Source organism: Mobula hypostoma, chromosome 2 (assembly GCF_963921235.1).
Source record: "Mobula hypostoma chromosome 2, sMobHyp1.1, whole genome shotgun sequence".
NCBI classification, from domain to species: domain Eukaryota; kingdom Metazoa; phylum Chordata; class Chondrichthyes; order Myliobatiformes; family Myliobatidae; genus Mobula; species Mobula hypostoma.
In genome coordinates, this window is record NC_086098.1 from 109974748 (window position 1) to 109994072 (window position 19325).

Here is a 19325-nt window from a genome sequence, read left to right on the forward strand (position 1 = left end):
AACTGAGGGAAATACTTGTTAGAAGGGAAGTGGTGTTAGGTAAATTGAAGGGATTGAAGGCAGATAAATCCCCAGGGCCAGATGGTCTGCATCCTAGAGTGCTTAAGGAAGTAGCCCAAGAAATAGTGGATGCATTAGTGATAATTTTTCAAAACTGATTAGATTCTGGACTAGTTCCTGAGGATTGGAGGGTGGCTAATGTAATCCCGCTTTTTAAAAAAGGGAGAGAGAAACCGGGGAATTATAGACCGGTTAGCCTAACGTCGGTGGTGGGGAAAGTGCTGGAGTCAGTTATCAAGGATGTGATAACAGCACATTTGGAAAGCGGTGAAATCATCGGACAAAGTCAGCATGGATTTGTGAAAGGAAAATCATGTCTGACGAATCTCATTGAATTTTTTGAGGATGTAACTAGTAGAGTGGATAGGGGAGAACCAGTGGATGTGGTATATTTGGATTTTCAAAAGGCTTTTGACAAGGTCCCACACAGGAGATTAGTATGCAAACTTAAAGCACACGGTATTGGGGGTAAGGTATTGATGTGGATGGAGAATTGGTTAGCAGACAGGAAGCAAAGAGTGGGAATAAACGGGACCTTTTCAGAATGGCAGGCGGTGACTAGTGGGGCTCAGTGCAAGGCTCAGTGCTGGGACCCCAGTTGTTTACAATATATATTAATGACTTGGATGAGGGAATTAAATGTAGCATCTCCAAGTTTGCGGATGACACGAAGCTGGGTGGCAGTGTTAGCTGTGAGGAGGATGCTAAGAGGATGCAGAGTGACTTGGATAGGTTGGGTGAGTGGGCAAATTCATGGCAGATGCAATTTAATGTGGATAAATGTGAAGTTATCCACTTTGGTGGCAAAAATAGGAAAACAGATTATTATCTGAATGGTGGCCGATTAGGAAAAGGGGAGGTGCAATGAGACCTGGGTGTCATTATACACCAGTCATTGAAAGTGGGCATGCAGGTACAGCAGGCGGTGAAAAAGGCGAATGGTATGCTGGCATTTATAGCGAGAGGATTCGAGTACAGGAGCAGGGAGGTACTACTGCAGTTGTACAAGGCCTTGGTGAGACCACACCTGGAGTATTGTGTGCAGTTTTGGTCCCCTAATCTGAGGAAAGACATCCTTGCCATAGAGGGAGTACAAAGAAGGTTCACCAGATTGATTCCTGGGATGGCAGGACTTTCATATGAAGAAAGACTGGATGAACTGGGCTTGTACTCGTTGGAATTTAGAAGATTGAGGGGGGATCTGATTGAAACGTATAAAATCCTAAAGGGATTGGACAGGCTAGATGCAGGAAGATTGTTCCCGATGTTGGGGAAGTCCAGAACGAGGGGTCACAGTCTGAGGATAAAGGGGAAGCCTTTTAGGACCGAGATCAGGAAAAACTTCTTCACACAGAGAGTGGTGAATCTGTGGAATTCTCTGCCACAGGAAACAGTTGAGGCCAGTACATTGGCTATATTTAAGAGGGAGTTCGATATGGCCCTTGCAGCTACGGGGATCAGGGGGTATGGAGGGAAGGCTGGGGTGGGGTTCTGAGTTGGATGATCAGCCATGATCATAATAAATGGTGATGCAGGCTCGAAGGGCCAAATGGCCTACTCCTGCACCTATTTTCTATGTTCAAAATATAACATGGATCTCCGCATTCATGTTTCTTGCGCTCCATTCCAAGCAACTTTCTAAAAACTGCAAATTTAAGTTCAAAACAATATTTTGATGGTGTGATGCACAGAAGTTCTACATTTGATTTGGTATTTTTGATGAGTTCAAATTCTCCTCAAAGTGTGACTTAACAATCAACCTCGTTCTTTGGGCTCTCCATCATGCAGCTTTCCCTCAAAATCCTCAGACATTTCTATGGCATTTTCTTCATCTTTAACATCTGGCATATTCTCTGGGTCCTCTTTCTTTTCTTGGTCTTTGCAGAAGGTATCTTCAACCTTAAACAGAGGAAGGACACAAATGTTTCAAAGACGATGACTACCCAGTTACCAAACTCAACAAAATTCTTCTCAATTAGTTCAGCAATGAAGAAAAGCTCAGACTCAAATAGGTGCCGGAATGGGGGAGGAAAAAAAAGGCAGCAGGGGGCCGAGAAAGGAAGTGAAGAAAAATGACTGAGAGTAGAAATATGCTATTCTGAAGCTACTTCAAATTTTTCTTTAAGAAGCAGCTTTTTTCCTTTTCACCTGCATTCAAAATAGAGTTACAATTCAAATAAAACAAATGACTGTTTTAAGTTAGGTAAAAGAAACAGATTCCAAAGTTTTACTACCACCTAGTAATCTTAGGAATGTGGGTTAACACTACTATATCAGCCTTACAAGAGAACACCGGATGCAATTAGAAGTGTAAAATCCAGTCTATTTCTAACATGGTCAAGATAAAATTGAGAATAGAAGATTTGCTGTTAAGGTTGGATTATGCATGGAGCTATAGTACACCATCTTCGATCTCTCAATTACCTCTTCAAACAATATAAAATATGCAAATATTCAAATAAATAAAACAGGCATTTTGCAAATTGATTGCACAGTATGTATTTAGATACTATATTTCTATCATCAACACACCAATACACTGCAGAAATTCTAAACTACATACAAGCAAAATTTTTAAAAAATAAAAACATTAAAAGTTAGCCAATTGTCAATGAACATCATAGCAACAGAAACATCTGATGCAAGGATCCCATGCGCAGATATTTAGAGAATCAATCGGAAGATCTAACTGAAATGTTACATGATATAACATGTAAAAAATTTTGAATACATACCTGGTCTTCTTTTTCTATCTTGTTGCTAACGTCTTTCATGCCTTCACCTTCTCCAATACCACCACCCTCATTATCATGGAATTGGGTTGAACCTTCATCTCCTGCATCCTCCATCAACTCTTTTGGAAGGCAGAATCCCTGGCAATAAAAGATACCACTTATCATTATACTGTCACCTACACAGTTTGTTAAACCATCAAAAAGGTCAGCATTGAAGTCTATTTGCCTTCCCCATCCATCCTGGAAAATCACTTGCTCCACTAAATTTATTACAATAAAACTAAACTTTGTAAAATAAAAGGCATTCCAAGTATAAACAAATCACCCAGTACATTGCAGTTAATTTATGAGAAAATCAATGTTTTTTATTAAATAGCCTAGTTTCATTTTAAATATCCAAAATATGGAAATTTTCAATCAAACTCTATCTTCATTCAAGATGTTCATTTTCCACAGGCCTTTTCCCCCCCAGTGACCAATACAAGGGAGGGTGGGGAGAAGAAAAACAAAATAACTTTTATTGTACAGAGAAAGAGCACAATAGGTATTTGAGAGGCAGATGGCAGGATAGAGAATAATGTACAAAACATGATTATATAACTTTAAAAAGGTAGAAAAATGATTTTAAACTCAACTTAGAAATATGGATCAATTTTAATGAAAAGCACATAGAAACCACTGCTTCAACATACCTGCATAGCAAGGTCTGTAAATAAATGAGTCAAAATGGAAAGCAATTTTCCAGTGCTCCTATGAGTTGTGATGGAAACCATCAGGTAGTACAGGATTAGTTCGGAGTAGGAAGTCAACATGGGAAGCAGTCGCACAATACTGCGGCAGTTCTGATTGAACAACTAAGGAAGGAATATTAAAAATACACTTAGACTTTTGGCTCTTTACAATACCACTAAATTAATCAAATAAAGGTAAGAGGAAATGAAATGATTAGAAATCTAGTTAATTGAAAAACTTTAATGATTTGGTAAAGACAAGAATAGAATTTTGAGATACCAGCTCAACATGTTTGAGGCAAATTTGCAGGGGCTTGTTATGAGTCTTAATAATTTGTCACAGATACTGAGGGAAAGAACTTACAACAATCTTCAGCATAAGCTACTTTTACAGTGATGCCTATTTAAACTACAAACCCTACAGGAAACAATAATAAATTTTCCAATCAACTGCTTAATCCATGGGCTGCTCAAAATTCTATTTGGGATAAGAGTGAAAAATGTCCCCATCTAAAGAATACGAGACAAGTGATTTTGTTAAATTCTAATTACTAACATTTTAAAAGGTGCAGATTTAGGCTCCAGTTTTCATTTGATCACAGAGATCAAGAACCCCCATTATTAAAACTGCAATAATCTGAAAGGGAAGCAGATGGTAGACAGTGAAACATCTTTCCCTTTTAGAAAAAGTCTCCATAACCACAGGCTTAAATTAAGGCACAAGGTACCTGGAGGGATTTGAGGAAGATTTTATAACAATTCCCTGCACACCTGCCTTTATCCCACAACAAAGTGTAACTGAAATTTACTTCAGAGGATGGGAGGAAGCAGTTACGCTCAAGATAAGCACCTGAAACTCCATTAAGTCTATGGCCAAATACTCGTAAGCTTATTTGGTATATTTAGTTAATTGATGCCCGGAATGGATTTAAGTGGGCTGAAAGGAACCATTTCTCTTCTGTATGACCCCTGAACACTTCTCCTTTTAAGAATAATAAACTAAGTCAAATGTTGTTTCTGACGACACACAACTAAGGCATTTCTAATACAAATAATCTAAGAACTTGGTTACCTCAGCTTGCATTTGGTGTCAACAGCTTTCTAACCAAGATGTGAATTTTAACAAGTAACCAACCTGGTACTCTTCTATTGTGCACTCCTGCCGATGATCTATGAGTTTTTTCAGAAGGTCAGAAATTGCAGCAGTAACTTTCTTGAGGTTTAAGGAGCTGATGTCATTTGCCATTTGATGCTCCAAAAATTCACTTAAATATCCAGTCTGAACAGAGCACACTTTTCCCTCATCTTCATTTTCATTTCCTATAGTCCATGAAAACATTGTTAATATGCAGTAACCGGTAACTGATCACAAACATAAGAGATTCTACAGATGCTGGAAATCTAGAGTCACACACACAAAATGCTGGAGGAACTCAGCAGGTGAGACAGCATCTTTGGAGAGGAATAGAGTCAAAGTTTCAGGCCAAGACCCTTCATCAGGACTGAAATGGAAGGGGGAAGAAGCCAGAATTAGTAGATGAGGGGAGGGGAAGGAGTACAAGCAGGAAGGTGATAGGTGAAGCCAGGTGAGGGGGTAGTTAGCTGGGTGGGGGAGGGAGTGATGTGAGAAGTAGGAGGTGATAGGTGAAAAAGATAAAGGGCTGAAGAAGGAATCTGATAGAAGAGGAGAGTGGACCATGGGAGAAAGGGAAGGAGAAGTGGCCCAGTGGAAGGTGAGGAGAAGGGACAAGAGGGGAGCCAGAATGGGTAATGGAAAAGGAAAGAAGTGGAATTACTGGAAGTTGGAGAAATTAATGTTCATGCTGTCAGGTTAGATGCTACCCAAACAGAATAAGAGGTATGTATCCTCCAACCTGAGAGTGGCTTTGTCATAGCAGTATCAGAGGTCGTAGCCTGACATGTCAGTTTGGGAATGGGCAGTAGAATAAATTGACTGGCCACTGGGAAATCTTCCGTTGTAGACGGAGTGAAGGTGCTCGATGGTTCCCCCAATCTACATTATTTGTCATCGATGTAGAGGTGGCTGCACGGGGAACACTGGATACAGTAGATGACCCAGACAGACTTGTAGGTGAAATATTACCTCACCTGGAAGGACTCTTTGGGGCCCTGAATGATGGTGAGGGAGGACAGATCACAATGTATTTTCAGAGATTAACAAAGAGCATGGCTGCTACTACACAAATTCTATGGAATAAACTGGACTTTTGTGAAAATAGAGCCAACAAACTAAACCTGACTGCCCCACTGTTCAAAATTATTCCCAACTCTATTGGCTTTTACAAGCTACTTATCTGAAACGCCCATCTGAAAATGGCATACCTGTTGAGCATTCCATAACACAACTGGCAACAGCTTTCTGACAGTGAGAAACTTGAGATTCAATAGGCTTTAAATGGTGATAGTAAAGTAACAATTTAAACTACGCTACAACTGTCCAGCAGCATTCCACTCACTAATATAACCTTTGAAAATTTAAAAGTAGCAATGCTTAAAATTAAAATGCCAACCAATGGCTTGGCCTTGTTCCTGTTCAGTTTCTTCCTTTTGCCCTTTCACTACAGTCTGCACTGCACAAAGCACTGTGTTAATAACCGGCTCCACTAGTAGAGAGAAATCCATTTCTGAATCCACGCTGGAATCTAGAATTTAAAAACATGCAACATCAGTAAGTCATAATGTGCATCATGGCAAATTTAATACACTGAAAGTATATTGTTTTACTTTTGTACACATATAATTCTTACCATCAAAAGTCAGATTCAGGAGTTCTTTCTCCCATGTTGTAAATTCAGTCACTGCACAACTAGCTTCCTTCTTAACGTATTCTAGACTGCTGAATAATACTGGACAGCAAGCGTTCTGGGAACCAGCTACAGCAAAAATGGCTTGTATATCTTGCAGCTGAATTATCGTTCTACTTAAGCAACCAATCCCTGATGAACAAGTCTCAAAACATGTCCTGCCAAAATAAAAATGGAAAAGGAATCACATTGTTTCCACTCAAGATCAAATGGGACAATCAAACCAGAACCCCAAGACATTTTCCTCCCTTGCATCCACATCACATGTGACCAACTTCCTCCATACTTCACCAATTTCACTCCAAGAGTGATAAAGGCCAAGTCTAATCACATTCTAGATTCAAACACTGCAGAGAGAAAAATAAAACACCTTGCTCCTAATCCTCTATTAACTCTGGATGATGCATGGATTTAATAAGGGCACTTGGGGTACTTTCTCTAGTAATAATCTTGATAGAATGAACTGCAGGAATCCCTTAAGGTTTTCCTGATTCACTCTTGTTAGTGGCTTTCAGTCCCTTACTGGTACCACTGTCGGATGGATTGTTTTTTTCTAGAAATTCTGTGTCCAGTGATAAAGAACATGGACCCACAGCTTCCTGATTGTCAAGTACCCAAACTATCCCCTTTATCAATACCCTCATAAAATAACAAGGCTTACCAAGAATAAAGTAAAGTTTTCCTTGTTTGATGGTTCATTTCATCCAATTCTGCCTTTGCTACCTTGACAGCTTTCAACACATTTGCAATCTGACTGGTTATTTGTTTCCATGCTGCATCTCCTTGCTGCATATTACAAGCATCAGGAAAGTGATTGGCCACAAAGGGAGTAGGGACTGTCAAGTGAAATTTGACGAAAGTCTCAGGCAAAGATGCTGCTGCCGCACTGGCACTTTCCAAGTCTCCTTTGCAGTGATCCATTTTTGGAGTTCCAATGGGCATGTCCTGATGTGCTTCAGCTGTCTGGTGTTTTGGACAACATTGCATAAACCACAAAGTTTGTTCCAAAGTTATTATGAGTTTCATGAAGATAGTACGAAGTTGGTCCATCCAAAGCTTAACGCCATTCTGAGGTGGAAGAGCGACATCATGATCCTTGAATCCTGCCAACCTTGTCTGAATTTCCTGTACACTCTTAATTAGATGCCTAGTATGGATGAATAACAGTTAGAAAAGAGGATTCAGAATTCTGTACAACATTTTGATGTTAAACTAGATAAAAGAAAATTTAACAATATAGTTGCCCCAATGAAATAACAATATATTTAATACAGTAAGACCATAAGATATAGCAGCAGAATGTGGCCATTCAGTCCATCGAGTCTACTATACCATTCCATCATGGCTGATTTATTAACCTTCTCAACATCATTCTCCTGCTTTCTCCCATGAACCTTTGACACACTTAGTAATCAAGAACTTATCAACTTCTGCTTTAAATAATACCAATGACTTGCACTCCACAGCTGTCTTTGGCAATGAAATCCACAGACTCACCACGCTCTAGCTAAAGAAATTCCTCCCCGTCTCTGTTCTAAATGGACGTCCTTCTATTCTGAGGCTGCGCCCTCTGGTCCTAGACTCCCCCACTACAAGAAACATCCTCACCACAGCCACTATCTAGGCCTTCCAATATTCAATAGATATGAATGAGATCCAGACACCCCCCCGACCCCCCACTTAATCTTCTAATCCTTTCGTTCCTGGAATAATTCTCAGGAGTGTCCTCTGGATATTCTCCAATGCCAGCACATCTTTTCTTAGATAAGGAACCATAAACTGCTCATAATACTCCAACTGCAGTCTGACCAATAACTTATAAAGTGTCAGTACTACCTCACTGCTCTTATATTTCAGTCCTCTTGAAATGAGTGCCATCATTGCATTTGCACCAACTTAACACCAACTCAACCTGCAAGTTAGCCTTCAGGGAACCCTGCACAAGGACTCCCATGCACCTCCGAATTTTGTATTTTCTCCCCATTTAGAAAATAATCTACACCTTTATTCCTTCTACCAATGTGCATGACCATACATTTCCTGACACTGTATCCCATCTGCCATTTCTTTTCCATTCTACAAGTCTGTCTCAGTCCTTCTGTAGCCTCCCTGCTTTCTCAATACTAACTGCCCTATCTTCATGTCATCTGCAAACATGGTCATAGTCATCAATTCCATCATCCAAATCACTGATATATAAAGTGAAAACAAGGGGTCACAATGCCAACCCTGCAGAACATCATTATTCACTGGCAGACAACCAGAAAAGGCCCTCTTTTTATTCCCACTCTTCTCCATCTGCTAGTCAGCCAATCTTCTATCTATGCTAGTATCTTTCCTGTAATACCATGGGATCTCATCTTGCTAAGCAGCCTCATGTGTGGCACCTTGTCAACGGCCTTCTGAAAATACAAGTAACATCCACGGATTCTTCTTTGTCTAGCCTGCCTATTATTTCTTGAAAGAATTCTAACACATCTGTCAGGCAAGATTTCCCCTCGTGGAAACCATGCTGACTTTGGCCTGTTTCATCGTGTACTTAGATGTACCTTGAACCCTCATTCTTAATAATGGACTCCAAACAACTTTCCAAACACTGAAGTCAGGCTAACTGGCCTGTAATATCCTTTCTTCTGCCTCCCTTCCTTCTTGAAGAGTGGAGTGATATCTGCAGTTTTCCAGTCCTTTGGAACCATTCCACGATCTAGTGATTCTTGAAGGATCATTACTAATGCCTCCACAACCTCTTTAGCTACCTCCTTCAAAACCCTGGGGTGCAGTCCATCTGGTCCAGGTGACTTATCTACCTTCAGACCTTTCAGCTTTCCAAGCACCTTCTCCTTAGTAAGAACAAACACATAGAGGAATTTTGTAGTCTATTTATATCAATAGAAACATCATTTTACATGAGGAAGTCACACAACATACCTCAAGCTGACCCACTGCTCAGTTAGTCCAGTTAGTCGCCGCCTTTGTTTGATCAGAAGTTTCAATAGATGAGCAGTAAATCCTTGACAACGTTCAACTGTACTCAGGCTCAGTTCCTACAAAACCCAAGCAGCCCAAAATATAAACCAAAAACAGAAATGTAACAGCAAAATCCAACTGATTATAGTAAGGAGAAAGCCTAGGTCATTAAGCATATTCCTCTATTCAAGGTAACCTGCCCTAGCCCTCTCAATCTTTCTCTGATCTTGTTCTCAATGCAGCTTGTACTGTGAAGAACCAGTCTAGTCCTTAGTAAACAGACAAATTAATACTTATATCCACCTGTCAACATGCCAAAGTTATTTACCCCAAAACTCAAAAGTATTAAAACTTTTGAGTGTTCTCTATTAATTCTTATTGGGATTCCATTCACTACTGTTGCATTGCTAGTCCAATACCACTGACAGTAGACTGTTGTATTTGATAGATACATCAAAACTATCTTCGTTTACAGGTGCTACAGCACAACAATACTTGTGTTGTTTAATAAATCATGGCAATAACATCAGCATTTTTAATAGGAGACAATCGTATTAAATACAAAAATTAGAAGTTGGTATCATGACAATTACAAAGACCTTTGTTTTCATACATCATACCACATCCCAAAATCCCTCTCAACCACAACCCACTGACAACGTTGTTGAAATTCTATAAATTCAGGCTCATATAATGAAGGATCATAATTACTTTCGTAGGAGTACGTAATGCTGTCTGGAGTGCAGTCCGTCGTGCAAGGGACTGATAGAAATATTTTTGACATCCATCCCATGTGGCAGCAATTTCCTGGAGCAGCCTGCAACATTAGCAAACATCAATTCAGGACATGTCAAACAGAAAACTATGAAAGAAACAAGACCTTTTTAATGAAAGTGAATCCCTTATGTAATGAAAAGTTGTGATTTTGGGCAGGGGAAGAGTGAACATAACAACCCATCCCTCGTACTCATACTCCCACCCATTTGCAGGGTTTGATAAATATACACCCCAAAAGCACACAGCAGCAGAATGATCATTAACAGCTCATCATGCGGAGACAGCCTGTATCAAACCAATGTATAACAATGCATCTGGCATGCAGTTGCCCACCCTACAACTGAGCATTGTTATTCGGCACTTTTTAAAATCAACTTTTCCTGAATGCTTTGGTAACATACATATTATCTAACTCATCGCTGCTCTCAACCATTTTTATTGCTGTTTTCACATCTAGTGGGCGCAGACATAGCATGTCCTGAAGATCTTTTGTTCGAGACCAAGCCAATCCTTTTCGGTAAGACAGACCTGTTAAAGAGAGCACACAAGATTAAATATGCTGCAGCTTGCTGACAAAGTTTGAACCTCCACTTTACAATGTAAATTTCTGAAATAAGGAAGTTGATGGATAAGGAATGATGACAATGATATACAAACCCCATTTCCAGAAAAGTTGGAATATTTTCCAAAATGCAATAAAAACAAAAATCTGTGATATGTTAATTCACGTGAACCTTTATTTAACTGACAAAAGTACAAAGAAAAGATTTTCATTAGTTTTACTGACCAACTTAATTGTATTTTGTAAATATACACAAATTTAGAATTTGATGGCTGCAACACACTCAACAAAAGTTGGTACAGAGGCATGTTTACCATTGTGTTACATCACCTTTCCTTTTAATAACACTTTTTAATCGTTTTGGAACTGAGGATACTAATTGTAGTAGATTTACAATTGGAAATTTTGTCCATTCTTGCTTGATATAAGACTTCAGTCGCTCAATAGCCCGTGGTCTCCGTTGTCTGATTCTCCTCTTCATGATGCGCCATACATTATCAATCGGTGATAGATCTGGACTGGCAGCAGGCCAGTCAAGCACACGCACTCTGTGTCTACAAAGCCACGCTGTTGTAGCCCATGCAGAATGTGCTCTGGCATTGTCCTGCTGAAATAAGCATGCATGTCCTGGGAAGAGACGTCACCTTGATGGCAACATATGTCTCTCTAAAATCCTAATATACGCCTCAGAGTCAATGGTACCTTCACATACATGCAATTCACCCATGCCGTGGGCACTGATGCACCCCCATACCATCACAGATGCTGGCTTTTGCACCTTTCGCTGATAACAATCTGGATGGTCATTTTCATCTTTGACACGGGGAACTCGACGCCCGTTTTTTCCGAAAACTAGCTGAAATGTGGACTCATCTGACCACAGCACACGGTTCCACAGTCTTTCGGTCCATCTGAGATGAGCTCGGGCCCAGGGAACTCACCTGCGTTTCTGCACAGGGTTGATGTATGGCTTCCTCCTTGTGTAATACAGTTTCAAGTTCCATTTCTGGATGCAGCGATGGACTGCGTTGAGTGACAATGGTTTTCTGAAGTACTCCCGAGCCCAGGTGGCTATAATTGTCACAGTAGCATGATGGTTTCTTAGGCAGTGCCGCCTGAGGGCTCGAAGATCACACGCATTCAACAGTGGTTTCCGACCTTGCCCTTTACGCACTGAGGTGTCTCTGAATTCTCTGAATCTTTTCACAATATTATGTACTGTAGATGTTGAAAGACCTAAATTCTCTGCAATCTTGCGTTGAGAAATGTTCCTTTTGAACTAACAATTCTCTCATGAATTTTGGCACAAACGGGTGAGCCACGACCCATCCTTGCTTGCAAAGACTGAGCCTTTGATGGACGCTAGTACCCAGTCATGATACCTCACCTGCTACCAATTAGCCTGCTTAATGTGGAGTCTTCCAAACCGGTGTTACTTGAATATTCTGTGCACTTTTCAATCTTATTTTAACTCTGTCCCAACTTTTGTTGAGTGTGTTGCATCCATTAAATTCTAAATTTGTGTATATTTACAAAATACAATTAAGTTGGTCAGTAAAACTATTGAAAATCTTTTCTTTGTACTTTTGTCTGTTAAATAAAGGTTCACGTCAATGAACATATCACAGATTTTTGTTTTTATTGCATTTTGGAAAATATCCCATCTTTTCTGGAAATGGGGTTTGTAAATTATCTGTTCTCTACAGTTGGACAGATTCTAATAGTGAACATACTGCACGAAACAGGCAGTTAAGATTTTAATGTCAGTGAGAAAACAGGGATATTTTAAATAAGTGTTCTGAGATTAGCTAAATGTTTTGAACAAAATATGGCTCGTACATAACACTATTACAACTTGAAATGTCGGAGTTCAAAGTTCAATTCTGACATCATCTGTAAGGAGTCTATACCCCATCCCCTGGACTGCGTGGGTTTTGTGCAGGTGCTCCGGTTTCCTCTCACAGTCCATAGACTTACCAGTAAGTAAATTGGTCACTGTAAATTATCCATGATTAGTCTAGGGTAAAATCAAGGATTTCTGGGCTGCATAGCTCAAATGAATGTATCAATGAATAATTAAACACAGTTACTTTTGAACATGAAATCATATTAATGACATTTAACGGCTAACTCTGTAAATGAACCTTGAAATATTCACCATATTTAATCCTCAGCAATGTGGGAAGCCAAGTGATAAGCTGCTTTACCATGCTTCATATAATATCCCAAACTTTCTTTGCAGAAAAGTTGCAAACCATCAGCATCTGTCTCTGACAGTGCAAAAGTTATGAATATGCATTTAATTATGTGCAAATGTGGGAAGTCAATGAATTTTCCATAAGGTCAGCAATTATCAACAAAGACCGTTTCAAAATCAGGGTCCTCGGGAATCCAACAGTTCCCACAATTATCTGACAGACGTGGTTAGACCATGTATAATGTTCAGCAACTCCATTCATTTCAGTTGGGAGCAACGGCTTGAAGAGTCAGACAAGTAGAGACAGATTCATGCTTGGAAACAGGTTGCTTGGCCAACTACATCCACTGCTACCAGGAGGCACTCATCCATGCTAACACCATCTTGCAGCGCTTTGCCCATTGCTATCAATGCCCAGGCTATTCAAATGTTTGACCAGACATTTCTTAAATGCTGTCAGTATTCCCTTCCAGAACTCTTTCCAGCAGTGTATTCCAAGCACTATCCACTGTCTAGGTTAAACAGGTCCCCCTAATATCCCCTCCACGTCTCTCACCTCTTCGGCCTAAATCTGTCCTTTTCTATTAATGATCTCTGAAGAGGAAAAGATTCCTGCCGTCCAACTTATCGACGAGCCTCAATTTTATGTATTTCAATCACATCACCCCTCCATGAGAAACAAACCTACACTCTGCAGTCTCTTCACATAACGAAAACTCTCCGTGCCAAACATGGTGAATCTCCTCTGCAACATACATCAAAGTTGCTGGTGAACGCAGCAGGCCAAGCAGCATCTATAGGAAGAGGTGCAGTCGACGTTTTGGGCCGAGACCCTTCGTCAGGACTAACTTGTTTGCGTTTAGAATCTCCTCTGCATCTTCTTTCTATAGTATGATAAATAGAGCTGCATGTAGTACTCTGGCTGAGGTCTGACCAAAGTTTTACAATGGTGGAACATAACCTCTCTGCTTGTGTATTCCAATGTCCTCACTGTCAAGGCCAGCTTTCTGCATGCCCTTTTTTTTTTACTACTTGCACTGCCACCTTCAAGGATATGCCATTTCCTCAAGACTCCCTAGGACCTCACCATTCATGGTAAGACCATGACATGTAGGCTCGTTGACCCATTTAATCATTCAATGGGCTGATTTCCTGATTTAACATTGTAACCCCATTCTCTAGCCTTTTCCGATGACCATTGATGCCCTTACTAATCAAGAAACTATTAATCAGGCCAGGCAGCATCTCTAGGAAGAGGTACAGTCGACGTTTTGGGCCGAGACCCTTCATCTGAAAAGTTGACTGTACCTCTTCCTAGAGATGCTGCCTGGCCTGCTGCGTTCACCAGCAACTTTGATGTGTGTTGCTTGAATTTCCAGCATCTGCAGTATTCCTCGTGTTTACAAGAAACTATTAATCTCTGCTTTAAATGCAACCAATGATTTGGCCTCCACAGCTGCCTTTGGCAATAAATCCTACAGATTCATCATTCTCTGACTGAAGAAATTCCACCTCGTCTCTGCTCCAAAGGAAGATTTTCTATTCTGAGGCTGTGCCCTCCGGTCCTAGACTCTTTCACTATTGCAAACATTCTCTCCACATCCATTCTAGCTAGGCCTTCCAACATCTGGTAGTTTTTAAAATGAGATCCATACTCTTTCTTCTAAACTTCTTTGAGTACATGCCTAGAGCTATCAAATGATCCTCAAACATTAACCCTTTCATTCCCCAGATCTTTCTCGTAAATCTCCTCGGCATCCCCTCCAACGTCAGCATATGCTTTTTTTGGATAAGGGTCTTAAACTACTCATAGTACTGCAAATGTGGCCAGACCAATGCCTTATAAGGCATCAGCATTATATCCCTGCTTTAATATTCCAATCCTTTTGAAATGAATACTAACATGCACTGGGTCTGCCAGGTCCCTTTGCACCTCTGATTTCTGAATTCATTCCCTGGTTAAAAAACAGTCTGTGCCTTTATTCTTTCTACCAAAGTTCACAACCAGACACTTCCCTACAGTGCCGCTTCTTTGCCCATTCTCCTAATCTGTCCAAGTACTTCTGCCGGCTCCCCGCTTCCTCAACACTAGCTGCTCCTCCACTTACCTTTGTATGATCTGCAAACTTGGCCATAGTCATCAAAGCCAAGATGCATTTGCGTCATTAGTACTCCCAAAATGCATCCTATCACGTTAAACTCCGGTTGTCAGTCCATTACCACTTGCACAATGATTTCACCCCATAGCCTAAAACTACATTCCACACAGTCCACAACTCTACCACTCCACCCACGAACTTACTGATCATTCCTCTTACAACCACACCTAAATCATTCACATATAGTACTACGAACAGCAAAGGTTACAAATCTGATGCCTTAATGTTAATCTTATAAACAACCTACTACCATCACATGTCCTATTACCAAACCAATTTTGGATGCAATGTCCTAGATCCCATTAATCTTTTGGGCTGATCTCTTAAATCGCTCGAAGACCTTACTAAAGTCCATGTAAACCACACAACCTACAACATCTAGAGGTTTTATTATCTCCTCAAAAATTTAATCAGATTGTCCATCTAAGATCTGCCCGTGACCAAGCCGGGCTGACCATTTCTGATTAGTTTGTCTTTTCAAGTAATAATTAATCCTGTCCTTGGAACTTTTTACCTATAATTTTCCTGGTTGTCAACATCCTGGATGATATGTGCTGGGCCCAATATATTGATGCAACTCGATTCTGATTCTATTGATGTTAAGCTGACAAATTTATAATTTCCAGGCTTTTCCCTACTGCCCTTTTTTGAAAAGAGGAGCCACGTTTGCCATCCTCCAGTCATCTAGTAGCTCGCAATTTCTTCAAAAATCTTAGCCAGAGCACCCAAAAGTGGGGGCGAAAACTTGTCGCTCAAAAGTAATCTACTTTTTGTTCAACCAAGTTACTCACAGTCCAATTTTTAATTGGCTTAAATATTTGTGAATATCTGTCAGGAGGTTTTCGCCAAAGTAACTGCTCAGGGCAACTTGGTGCTCCTGGAAGTTCAAGACTGCTTTTCTGCTGTTATTTTCTTTAAAATAGCTTGATGTTGCATCTGTATTTCAGTTATTCTATTCCTTTAACAGAGCAGTATTCATTAATGTGATTGATTCCATCAGATGTAATTTATTCAGCTGGCAGGGGATGTTAACTGTTGCTGCCGGCCATGCAGGAATTTAAAGTCTGCAAAACAACTAAATGGAAGAACTCAAAGACAGTGGAAGTAGACAAAACAAATGCCTTTGTTGACACCATGTGCTGGAAGGAATGGAAGTCACGATTTTGAGAGACTGTTTTTACCCCACCACTTTGTGAACTATTCTGTGAACTAGGGTTCTTGCTCAGGGGTAGCCGAATCAGAGTAAATGGAGGTGATCATAAAGACCCTACCAACAACCAACCTGCTGCAGACTTACGAAAGAGCAGTCTGTATCTCAAGTACCCCAAGCACACTATCTGACTTAAACTGGCTTAAAATGGTCTGAGAAAAGAAAAGGAATGGTATCAGAGGCAAGTCCATGTTTGGAAGAACAAGGAGATAATGCTACTTTATAGCCTTGGGCCAGAGCCAAAAAAAAAGTCAACACTGTCTAGCCAAGTTAAGTTCAAACCAACAGAAGTAAAGCATAATAGTGCAGAAAAGAAAGAGAATAATAGTGAAGTAGTTTTTGCTGTGGAGCAGCAGGAACTCCAGAAACTATCCTGTGAAAGACCCCTTGCCAAAGCAGGGAGAAGGATCAATTGTTTGGCCAACAGGAGATCCTTATACTAGTGTTTTGAGCTGGAAAGTGAGCACTGGTACAAAAGAAGCAATAGAATTCAGGAACCTAAGTCATTGGTCAGAAACTATCATTTACATGAATATTTGTGCTCATACAATACAGAGAGAGATTCTGAATTAGTTAACATCTGTTTTATCAGTTACCCAAGTTGGCTGAAAGAAGTAAACATATTCAAGTTAAAAGAAACCAAAGCAAAATCCAGGAGCCTTTGTTCCTTGACACAGTACGTTATACTCACCAATCTCAGCAAGATGCTTGAAGAGGTCTGCCAATGCCCTTTGCTTCTGCATCAAAATATGTTTGACTTCTGATTTCTGTACATCCTTATCAGCATTCTGATCAACCACAAGAGCCTGGAGGTGTTGTGCTCCAGTGATAACATCGCCTATATTGATTAGGAGAGACTAATCAATTTTTGGCAAGTCTCTGGATAGTCAACAAGAACATCTCTGATTGTTCCACTCTCACCATTGAAATATATTTACTGGTAAAGGAAAAGCATTTTTGAAAATGGTCCATGATCATGGCAGCAATATTATGTGCCAAGTGTCTTCGTTTGACCCACCAGTAAAGTAAAATACAATTGTATACAAGTAACCCATAGAACTAAAAACAGGAAATACGAATCCCTCTGTAGCATCAGGGGAGAGAGTAAAAGCAGATAGCGACTCTGCTCCATGAATATTTTTCCAATCACCCATCAAAAATTAAAAGTGAACCTTAAATTTCTCTTCCAAGTTGACCAGTCTGTTGAATGAAGGCAACATTCGCACATCTAGTTTTACTTCAGTTATTCCGTACCTGCAGCATTTTGTTCCTCTACCCACACCACCCTCTCCCACTCAATATACTTGCAAGTTATATGGAATAAAAATGGCCTATTAGGCCCAAATACCAGCATTAATGCCTTTCTGGTATTCTCACATCTAAATTTAGCAGCATAATACTTCTTCATATGGTTACCTAGCTGCCCCCTAATTCATCTATACACTTCACCTCCAGTTTATCACCTGCAGTGGCCAGTTCTGCATTTTCATGGATGAAAATTATTATTCATAGTGTATATGAACAAGAATTTATAAGCCATAACCTTAAGTCAGTGAGAGATAAATTCATGAAATGTAACAATTCAAGTATTATCCACAAAATACCAGACAAGGGATTCTGTAGTTCAAAGTCCACTTCCAATTCTCTTTCAAATCTTTCAAATCTCTTGCTGCTCAAGGAATGCTCAATGAGTCTCTGCAAATAATCTTTTTTCTAAGTCAGGTTTTCATCACCCAATTTATTTGTAACTTTGTGCTCCAACTCAGCCTTGGTACAACGATAACCAATACTCTTAGCAGAACCGAACTTTCAGCAATGACTTTTTAAGCTATTGGACATTTCATTTAGATCTATATTCAGATTGCAGTTGACAGGTGCCTGCTAATACAAGGGCAAGGAACGTCAAGCTTCATCTTTTAATACCTGCAAATTGATCCAGACTTTCCACCAATCTTGGAAGGGAACTTTTCATCACCAGCTTCAAACACAGTTTTCTCATCCTTTTACATAGTACTGGCAGATGAGTCTGAAGAGAATTTGCATAAAGAATGTTTTTTCCCAAGTTAGGAAAAATTGCCTGAAATATCATTCAATAGTATTAGAAATCAAGAAAGTGTACAACAAAGTTAAAGTCAAAAGGCAAACGCCACTGCATCAGTTACAACATCTTGCTTTCAAAGTTCCCATAATGTTCAACTGTAACTGCGCTGACAACCAATTAAGTATTTAAAATAATGAAACAAGTTTATACCATCAAGACCATGTTTTTTTTCCATTCTTACTCAAATAGTAATTATCAATTTTATTCCAAACTCTTTGAAACAAGATTTATTATTTTAACATACATTAAGTATGAATATATTTTGATAAAACAGCACACCTCTTTTGTACTAAGAAAAACCAATTAAACTACATTAATTCCATTTACGTTTGACTAGAGCATTTCAGACACTTGCTTGAAGGGAAATATATATATAGCTTAACTGGAAATAACTTTGCACAATGAAAGATGGAGGGCACAGTAAACCTGGAATTGGAAGTTGTGCTACTGTTAAGAATATGAGAACAGATATAGAGGGCCACCCATAATTGCCATGCAGTTTACTCATTTACTTCCAACAGAAGAAAAAAAACATTATAACAAAAGGTATTGAACAAACTGGTAAGCAAAGCTAACAAAGGTATGCATTAAAAACTCCTTTTAAATACACTAAAGTTTGGAAATAGCAGGTAAAATATAATCCGAATTTCAATAACCTAAAGTTAATACAGCATTTTGGCAACATTCCAGATCAAATAAAGCTATTAGTAGTTGAGAATTTCTGAAGTCTGGGCAAGGTTGAAATTTAGATTGAGCAATAACTTCAGAGGCAATGTACCCAGGATGTACAGTGATACTTCTAAAAGACAAACATAGAATTTTTTTTGCATTATTCACATCTCTTTCAGTATTGTAGAGCCAATTTAGTACGTATCAGGTATTGCTACTGAATGTAAGAGACATGGTAGCTGATATTCACATAGCAAGCTCCCATAAATGGGATAGGGTAATAACCATTTCTTCATGATAATGGAGGCTCCTTTTGACACACTTCTGTATAG

The 19325-nt window shown here is 39.6% G+C and overlaps 1 protein-coding gene across 2 annotated transcripts in view; it reads right to left on the minus strand.

The window, feature by feature from the left end:
• The window catches only part of mdn1 (midasin AAA ATPase 1), a 181032-nt gene that overhangs the window by 28780 nt on the left and 132927 nt on the right, over window positions 1–19325 (minus strand). For both annotated transcript variants that reach the window (XM_063040373.1, XM_063040372.1), the window contains exons 74-85: window positions 18147–18300; window positions 16915–17061; window positions 10497–10623; window positions 10030–10135; window positions 9280–9395; window positions 7013–7498; window positions 6295–6509; window positions 6058–6189; window positions 4662–4846; window positions 3488–3649; window positions 2796–2933; window positions 1821–1959 (exon numbers count right to left, since the gene is read on the minus strand). In XM_063040373.1, coding sequence (XP_062896443.1) covers window positions 1821–1959; window positions 2796–2933; window positions 3488–3649; window positions 4662–4846; window positions 6058–6189; window positions 6295–6509; window positions 7013–7498; window positions 9280–9395; window positions 10030–10135; window positions 10497–10623; window positions 16915–17061; window positions 18147–18300 — 2107 coding nt within the window. The remainder of the gene's footprint in view (window positions 1–1820; window positions 1960–2795; window positions 2934–3487; window positions 3650–4661; window positions 4847–6057; window positions 6190–6294; window positions 6510–7012; window positions 7499–9279; window positions 9396–10029; window positions 10136–10496; window positions 10624–16914; window positions 17062–18146; window positions 18301–19325) is intronic.